A 9,379-nucleotide genomic window follows, 5' to 3' on the forward strand; every position below is an offset into this window, starting at 1 on the left:
TGTCTTCTCTGTATTCATTAATCGCCCCACCTTTTTTTTTTTTTTTTTTTAATCTCCCTCTCGCATTCTCCATCTCCTAAATAAGTTATATTCCAGAAAAGTCACATCAATTACTTCCAATTTATCGTTGATTTTTTTTTTTCCTCCTTTTCTTTAGTTAAACCCTCTTTCTTGGCTTACTTTTTCTATTATATTTAATAATAATATGTCATTTTTCTTCCTCTATTATGATCTTCTATTTTTTTTTCCCTCTCTTTAGACGGTTAGCTCTTCAATTTATCTCATCCAATTTTGTTCAATTTATCTCATTCAATTTAATTTTTTTTAAAATATTTTAAATCATTATGTTTACTTGAGTACTTCGATTTTATTTTATCTGAATTCATATAAAAAGTTAAGTCTTTTGACCATTGTACTCCGAATTCATACATACTTTTCACCTCCATTCCCGAAAAATCTAAGCACCTCCAAAAGCCTACTACATACTTTTTTTTTTTTGTGGTGCAACCTCTCTTTGAATACTCCCTGCATGCATGTATAAAATTTGTTTAAATCCTAGCATATTATGTTGCAAAAAAATCTATAGTAATTGGAATCACCATGAAAATGAACTTAAACAAAAAAAAAAAAAACATGAAAATGAACCAACAAATCTTGAGAGCCTGCCTTCCAACGTGAATGGTATGAATTACCTTTTTTCATTGGGTTTATTTGCCCTTGTGTCGCAAGAAAGAATTAAAAACTTTAAGTCCCAAGGAAAGAGTAGATCAACAAAAACTTCAATATATCACTATACAAATAAGAAAATGACAGGTATAATTAGCAGAACTACAACATACAACAAAGTATGGTATAACTTACCTTTTTCCATTGGTTTCTTTGCCCTTGTATAAAAAAAAGAATTAAAGAAAGAAAATTTTAAGCCATAGGAAAGATCAACAAAAACTCCAACATAACAAGTTCAAAAAGAAAATTGCAGAACTATAAAGCACAAAATAGTTGCATACAGCTGAATGTTGATAGTTGCATGGAAAATCAGCGTAATTTATAGTAATTGAATTTAATGTGCCTCTCATCTCCATTCGGCTGTTATGGTTTTGTTGTTCTCTATCAATGCTTGAAAATTGAAATACAAAGAGGTACATAACCGACCAATTAATATAATACATTTAATATACTTAAGAGAGTTAATGAGTGTCTTTGATTTATTTTTTTTGAATATAGGAAAAAATGGGGAAAAATAGAAAAAATGTCAAAAAAAGGAGAAAAAAGATAAATAGAAATATAGCTCATAAAGAGATGTCACAACACCTTATTTATATTATATATAGATTATGCTTCCTGCACTTAATCATTATAGCTTGAGGTAACACTAAATTTTGTTGCGTTTATATGTGTGTTTATATACATATGTATTTTGTTATTAGAACTTAAAAGTTAAGAAGTTTATTAAGTCGGCCCTCCAAAAATGTTCTTTCTCCATGCTTACACTAAACTAATAATGAACAATATATTACATTCTTAGCTTTGTCATTTAATCAGTTATTAAATATTTGTTTTGCAATTACTAAAACATTCATTACTGGGATCTTGAAAGTCAAAAGGAGAATGGACGTAACATCATTTCATAAATATAATTTTCTATTTGCTTAATATTGACTCCTAATAAACTAAATTAAAAGCACCGCTTGAAATAAGGTTTTCTTTTTAACATTCAAACTCCTCCATATAACCAAAGCAGATTTCTAAGGAATGTTAGTAAATCGCCTTAATTAAATGCCAAAAAGAGCCATTTAAAAAATTTAAAAATATAAATTTAAAAAACAAACAACGAAAATGTAAAAACTTCGTAATTGCCAACAGCCTTTGGCATTTTTTTTTGTGACTCACAAAAAACATATTATATCATTACAAAGACATTACCATTACATTGCTCTATTAAATTGTCAAACTTCCTTAAGCAACACAACACTTTGCCAAGATTAACACACTAAAAAAGAAAAGTTACATTAGAAATTCCATTGGCCTCTTCAATCCAAGGAAGATTGAGGATCAATTTGCCATCTTGAGAAGACCACTCAAACTCAACTTCAGCACCATTCAAGTAACACTTGCTAGGCAACACACTTGTGTATGCTAAGAAATTCCCACCACCTTTAACTTCAACTTTTGCACTTGCATTATCACCATCACCTATAGCCTCCTCATATTGCAGACCTTGTATAGCTCCTCCACCATTAAACATGTTGGTGAGTCCGATTGGAGCAAATTTAGCAATGGGACTGAGCTGTTTGATAGGGACAAAGCTAAAAATTTCAAAAGCAGATGGTTCAAGGGTCATTGGGATTGTGTCTGAGGCAGGTTTTGTCAAGAACAATTCCTCAGCTTGGTTAAGATACACAGCATATTCCTCTGCTTTACTCATTTCAGATACTTCTTTCAGTTGGTCCCACTCAATGTCATTCACATGGACTGACCCTGTCATTGGCTTGTAGCAATTTGAGTATCCCCTGATTCTTTTCTCCTTTGGATCCCACCCTGCTCCTTGGCAATTGAATGCACCAATGACTCCTCCATACTATGGCCAAGAAGAAGAATTTGTTATTGAATTTCACATAATACAAGGCTGAAATAATAAGGTAACTGAACTTTACCGACTAGCCTACAGCAACTAATATAATTCAATCTTAAACAAGTCGATGTTGGCTATATGAATTCTCAATATTCACGTTTCTCCATTAAAATTCATCTCAAACCAACATATAACTCACCAAACAGTAGTTACAAAATGTAGGTAACTGAAAATTTTAGTAAAGTCACAAAACTTTACCCTTTGTTACAGTGGGTAAATTCATGTGACGAAAAATAGTTTTGTTACTTCGGTAAAGTTTATTAGCTTAAAAGACAAAGAATAGTTTTGTAACTTTACTTGTATAGTCTATAAAGTTCAATTACCATGTGAGATTAACCCTGCCAATAGGCATGCTAAGAAAATTCAAGTATTTAGAAACAATTGTGTGTTGGCATACCTTGTTGAAATTCCAAATCTTGAGAATGGTTTTGCCATCAAAGAGTGGATTCTTGAAGATGCAGTCTCTAGTGGGGAGTGCAAAATATAGGCACTTGGGAATGGTACCATCAGGGAAAACTAGCTTCTTCAAAAGATCAAAATCATGTCCACCCAAGGAGTCACTCACATAAACAGGTCCCCCACAAATAGCCCTTGAGCCAGCATGGAACTTAGCACATACATGATCAGATTGGAACATATCCCAATCTGGTTGTATAATCTGACCCATCCACATACTGTTATAGGCACAATGAATCATATGAACACCCTGTAACCAGTACACTCCATTTGGGTCACCATTTGGATCTTGGAACCAAAAATCATCCCCTATAATAACAAAATAGTACTAGCTTTTATACATGTCCTGATAAATTTATGCTAAGAAAAGGACGGTAAGAAATTCTTACCAACTCTTCCCATTGAGATTTGCTTTGTTCCTAGGAGGAAGAAGTCATTACATTGTTGCATGCTGGATATGAGTCCGGTACCATTGAAGTTCTTTGCTAGGGATTTTGATAGCCCGTTGTAATATTTCTTCGCAAGCTCAACTCGACCACCATATTCTTCACTGACATATTCCAGTGTCTGCAAGAAAAATTATGAACACAGTAGAACACTTGTTGAAACTAAATTTGAAACTGTAGAATATTCTAAATACGTACATGGATAACATCAACTTTAACTCCAGTAATTCCCACTTTAGAAAGGTAAGAATGCATTGAGTCATAAAAATCATCAGCTTGATCGGGATGAACAAGTCCAATGCCACCTTCCACTATTTTGACCACTGCAAGATCATCCATTGTCCCATCAAGCCCCTGAGAAAGTTTACAAGGGATTATCTTGGAATTTAGGTGGGTAGTACCAGGCCTTACACCACCCCAAGCACCACACAGTGCATGCCATACATAAATATCATCCAGGCCTTTGAAATGTGTTCTCAAATCCCTGGTGAACGCTTTCATCCCCGAGTTATCGGAGTTGCAAGGGCTACTATATAAGTGTTGACCTAAGTCCTTGCACAGGGGCTCAGCTTGAAAAGAGTTTTCTTGATCCCCACCAAACATCTCATTCAATTCTTTCTTCAGTTTCTCAATATTTTTGTCAAACTGTGATAGGTCAGTAGCTCCGGATCGAGTCGCCTTGTCACGAGCTTTTTCTGCATGCTCAATCTCAATTGCTTTATTGATTAACAACTTTGGCTTATTGGGGTCAAAAATTGGAAGATTAGGACCCACTAAGGATGCAGCCTTGTACTTTCTGAATTTCTCTCCTTGATCAAGCCTATGGAGCCTGGCAGTCATTTGTGTTCCACCAAGAACCAAATTATTTGCATCCTCACGGGGATCTTGATCATCAAAATTGATACTTTGCCAGCCATCATCAATAATAAGAAACCTCGGAGAAATTCCACCTTGTGCAAATTCATTCACTCCATGCCATACACCTGCTGGTTCTACAGTTAAGTAAAAAGCATCCCAAGTGCACCAACCAAATTTATTTACAAGGGGTGGAACTGATTTTTCTTCCAAGAGCTTAAAAGTATTTAAATAAACTCTAAGAGCAGTATAAGCCTCTTTCATCAAGGTGTAAGGATTATCAGACACGTGAACATACGCGATAGCGCCAAAGGATGATGCTTTCACTTGGCTAGAACCACTCTCAGCACAGATGAGGACATGACCATCTTTGCCAGGGTGAAGTGCAGACCTGAATTTCCCTTCAACTATTGGTATAATAATTGCATAGGATTTTATCTCAGGGACATCCAAGAGGACCCATTGGGTTTCCATTTGCAAATCTGAACCAGAATTTCCCACCCACTGTGTCGACCACCAAGTCTTGAACCTGAAAATGCTGAGAAAATCTCTGCCAGTGAATTTCCCCAAGGAATTCATCAAGCAGTTGGATGAATCCTCTTTGGTGAATCCCAAAAATCCGCCTTTGAAAGACGTTGAATGCGCACGGTGGAACAGGGGAATTGGAGCATTGGATGTTTGGCAAATTGAAGAAAAACTTGAAAACCTGACATTGCTGGGAACTTCGAAGAGCAATGGAACGTTTTCAACAAAGAGTTTGCCATCAGTTAGTTCAAAAAAGTTGTCCTTTTTATGGGTTTTCAATACATTGAAAATTGATTCAACTGGATCATGGGGTGCCATGACAGGGGAAAAACAGGGGAAATTTAAAACAGAGGACACAAATGAGAAGAAAAAAAAAAAGCTTTATTATACTAGCTTTTAGAAATAAGAAAAAAGAGAACAAACTGGACTAGAGTAATTCACGTACAACCAAAGGAATCAGAATGGACAAATTTTTGTATGTTTTGTGTTAAACGAATTAAAAAAAATAAGAATAGCTGAGAAACATACGCTGGCTGAAGAGTAGTATGGTTGGGGAGAAGCAGTAGTTGTTTGTAACTGAAAAAAGAAAGCTGGTGAATGAATGTGTAACAAAAGAAGAGAGTGTATATCTAGATTGAGAATTGGATGAATTAAGTAGTAGATAGTGCAGGTATATATAGAGGGAATTCATGCGTGTTGACAAATGAAAAGGATAAAAATATCGGTTGTCCTGATTGATTTAAAAAACAAAAGAGCTGTGGTGGTTGATTATGTGGATAAACTGATAATGGCTAAAGGGAATATGTTGAGGCTTTTGCCAGTGGCCGCCTTTACGATCCTTCTGGTAGAGCAAAGAACTTAAATTCGGGCCCGTCTTTATTTCATTGGTTTGGAAACTGAAAACAAAAAGATATGTAACTGAAATGTCCTGTTGCTCACTTGGCAAATAGGAATTCATTCATTTAATAGTGAGCTCTCTGACGGCTGTAACAGTCGCGCAATTCAGCATTATAGATAGAGTTATTGGGTTCAATTCTCACGTTGTTTGTGAGGAGTTATAGCATTTCATAAGTTTTGATTATTGACAAACGATCCAAAGATCAGGTCCTCCATCAGGTCCCATGAGAGTGATACACGGTACTTAACGGCTTTGTTACTTGCAGACTTCTCACAAAGCTGCAGATGCATATGTTGTATATATGATGGAAACAAAAAGTCCTTGAGAAGTCACTATTCCTGGTCACATGTTTCTCACATGCTCTCTACCTTGTCTCATATTTATATAACATGTTAGGCATCATTTTAACCTAGCACTTGCAAATCTAAAAAGCTATATTTCTCTCAAGTGTGGTGGCTACCTTTCAAAAGGTGTCCATAAGAACAAGATCTCAACAATTCAAGGGACCAGTTCTTGCCACTGAAGATATCTGAAGTCCTATGATAGTTGAGTCTTGCTTCATGCTCTAAATTTGTATTCCTACACTACTTGTTAAGAAGCATCATAGTAGGACAGATTTCAATCGTTGTAACTTTGTTCTCTTGGCTAGAGTTAGCTAAGTTTCAGTGGGGTCGTTGGCTAGAGATAGTCAAGACTTGGAGCTTTGCAATAGAGTTTTGTAAAGGTCCTTACAATAGGTGTATTGTAAGGGTTAGGGATTGAGTTTAACTCTGGGTTGCAATAGGTTGTAATGCGAAGTTGCTCGAGTTTAGTGAAGTTTGGAAATCCTACTAGGATAGGTCGGAGCAAGGAGTTTTCCACGTAAAATATCTTGCCTCGTTTACTTTCCATTATTATGCGTGAAAGGTTCGGGGGGACACAGTCCCCTAGACATTGTGAGTAAACTCTCAGGTTGTGAACTAGCTAACGGTGAACCCATAGGTTCTTTCAATTGGTATCAGAGGGGGTTGTTTCTAAAAGGGTAATACCTAGAAAGGATCCTTGTTATGGCCAGTTCACCAAACCTAGAAAAGGAAGAATTTATGACAAGACCACCAAGACTCAACGGAGAATATTATAAGTGGTGGAGGGCAAGAGTGCGAGAGGTTATAGAAATGAAGGACAGCGAGCCTATTCAAGATCTTGAGAAAGGAGTCAAAGATAGATGATTCAGAAAGTGACGACGTCGATATGGAGTCCCTCACTCAAAGATTCCAAGTTTTGGCTCGAAGAAATAGTGGAATCTCAAATAAAGGAAGATCCAGCAGGAACTGCAAAGAAAATTGTCACGACCTAACCCCGTGGGCCGCGACTAGTGCCCGAGTTGGGCACCCAAACACATTTGCAGATCCGAATCACAAACAGATGGCTTATACAGACACAAATATCAACGCTATCTCCGATTATATCAAGCTATCTCAAACAATTCTCAAACGCAGCCGAATATATATATATATATATATATCAAAGCCGACAAGGCTATGTTTCAAACTTATAAAATTTTCGGAAAATTTCTACAGTAGAGTTTCCTTTGTTTTACGGACTATCCAAAATAACCCTGCACGCAGAAAATACCAACAAAGGCCACACAGGGCCAACAAAACAACATATATACATATGCGGGCCGACAAGGCTAGCGAGTGGCGCAACGGCCCAAAACATATACAAAAGCAAGCCGACAAGGCTGCCACGGCGTAATGGAATCGCCCAAACACAACATATACAAACACAATCGTACGTAAGTAGACACAACCCACAAACATGTCCACGGACCTCTAAACGGACGTACGAGAATCATATGACGGGACGGTGGCCCCGCCGTGCCCCCGAACAAATATGTACAAATACAACGAGACGAATTTATACCAAAAGTAGGGCTCGAATAAAAGAGAGCACTCCAAATAGCAAGAGGGTGTCCTAAACCGGTGGATCACCAAGTCAAAGGCGCTCGGCATTCGCGAGCATGAAACGCGGACCCCCCCCCCCCCCCCCCGACGAAAGGGGGTCAGTACGGAATATGTACTGAGTATGCAAAGCAGGAAGTACAGAAACGAAATCATAACCCAAACACCAAGTATACATATTCGAAGTACAAATCATGCATAAGTAGTGCAGAAGACAAATATAATCATCAGAAAGCCCACAATGTTTAGCTTTATTTTGAAAAAACATTTGTCTCACATATGAAGAAAATAGAACATTTTATATAGGCGACATTAACCGAATGATCGAATCCGACCGTCAAAATCACATATCACATACGCGGTCGGGTACCCAGCTGCCAATACCACATAAACACATACCACGGCTAAATACCCGGCGCGCGTGTCGCACATATACATACCGCGGCCAAATACCCAACAGCAATATCATATAAACACATACCGCGGCCAAATACCCAGCGGTTAACATCATGCATACCGGCCCGGGACTCGGCGAAAAAGGTAATAACAAAATGCACAAACAGAATCGTAAATAGCCATATGCATACAAATCTTTATTATAACTTAATGAATAACCTAAAGCGAACTATTATTTCGAAACCAAGACAATAGTCAAATCGAGCTTTCTTTTCCGAATATCACTTGAAAACATCTCAAACCGAACTTCAGAAATCGTAATTACGTATCGGGATCATAAGTATACAAATTGTCCTTTCAGACTCAACAAACAAATAAATATGTAATCATATGCGGGGATCAGAAAAATAGTCATGTTGGGTTCTTTCACAAACTTCCCGCGGGGTCGCCGTCCCCGGAATTTCCCCCATTTTAGCACGCTTAACCGGAACTTCGACGAGATACGATGCTCTAACGCTAGTGTAACCGCGTTCGCCTCTCACCACGGGACCTTCGTCACATAATTTGGGTAAGATAAAGTCTTGATTGTGTTCCCGGACGCCTTCGTACACACAATTACCATTTTACCCTTCTCTCGATTTTTCCTATTCAACGTTGCTGTGGATATTACTACTTTCCATCCTAGACTCCCACACGTTTCACCACATTCCGAGACCATATATGACGGTTACAACTATTCGTAGTTTTCGGAACCGATTAGAAACAAAAACTCTTTTTGAAAACGAACTTTTAGGCAACTCTTGAAACTTTGTCGTACAAAAAGGCATAAGGACCATGATTCGACTACGTCAAAATACAAATGTTAAGAACAATTAAGAATCATTTACGCGCTTACCAAAGCTATCCGGTTCGATTTGTAAAGAAGTTACGGACATCCGTAAACATAAAATCCTTCGGGACAAACCGGTTATATGGCATTTTAAATCCAATTATATCGAAGACATACAGTTCATAGATTGACCACCTCGTGATGCCAACATCAAGAATCAATTTGAATCATAAACATATTCGGATTTTTGGAATGGAATTACCCCCAAGGCTCGTAGCGCATCATAACTTAACCATATCTAAGACATGCCAAAAGAAGGAAAAGTCAACTTTACATACCTCACACGCTTCCAAATCTACTCCAAACTCAAGCTAATCACGACCTACGCCTCGGGCTCTC

At 37.5% G+C, this 9,379-nt stretch overlaps 1 protein-coding gene across 1 annotated transcript; it reads right to left on the bottom strand.

Annotated features, from left to right (window-relative positions):
- Positions 1 to 1,934: 1,934 nt before the first annotated feature.
- LOC132063318 (stachyose synthase) lies at positions 1,935 to 5,946 on the bottom strand. Its single transcript, XM_059455804.1, has 4 exons — positions 3,733 to 5,946; positions 3,478 to 3,655; positions 3,030 to 3,397; positions 1,935 to 2,578 (listed from the first exon to the last, which is right to left on the bottom strand). The coding sequence occupies exons 1-4, from the start codon at positions 5,230 to 5,232 to the stop codon at positions 1,991 to 1,993; spliced, it is 2,634 nt and encodes an 877-aa protein (XP_059311787.1). The 5' UTR covers positions 5,233 to 5,946; the 3' UTR covers positions 1,935 to 1,990.
- Positions 5,947 to 9,379: the final 3,433 nt, after the last annotated feature.

This window comes from Lycium ferocissimum, chromosome 7, assembly GCF_029784015.1.
Source record: "Lycium ferocissimum isolate CSIRO_LF1 chromosome 7, AGI_CSIRO_Lferr_CH_V1, whole genome shotgun sequence".
Lineage (NCBI taxonomy): Eukaryota > Viridiplantae > Streptophyta > Magnoliopsida > Solanales > Solanaceae > Lycium > Lycium ferocissimum.

What these genes read in the sequence shown, in the direction of transcription:
- LOC132063318 (XM_059455804.1), bottom strand. Translation starts at nt 5,232, where the DNA reads ATGGCACCCCATGATCCAGTTGAATCAATTTTCAATGTATTGAAAACC. An exon ending in TTAAAGTTGATGTTATCCAT is followed by an intron (nt 3,656 to 3,732) that starts GTACGTATTTAG and finishes TTTTTCTTGCAG; the next exon opens with ACACTGGAATATGTCAGTGA. An exon ending in AATCTCAATGGGAAGAGTTG is followed by an intron (nt 3,398 to 3,477) that starts GTAAGAATTTCT and finishes TTGTTATTATAG; the next exon opens with GGGATGATTTTTGGTTCCAA.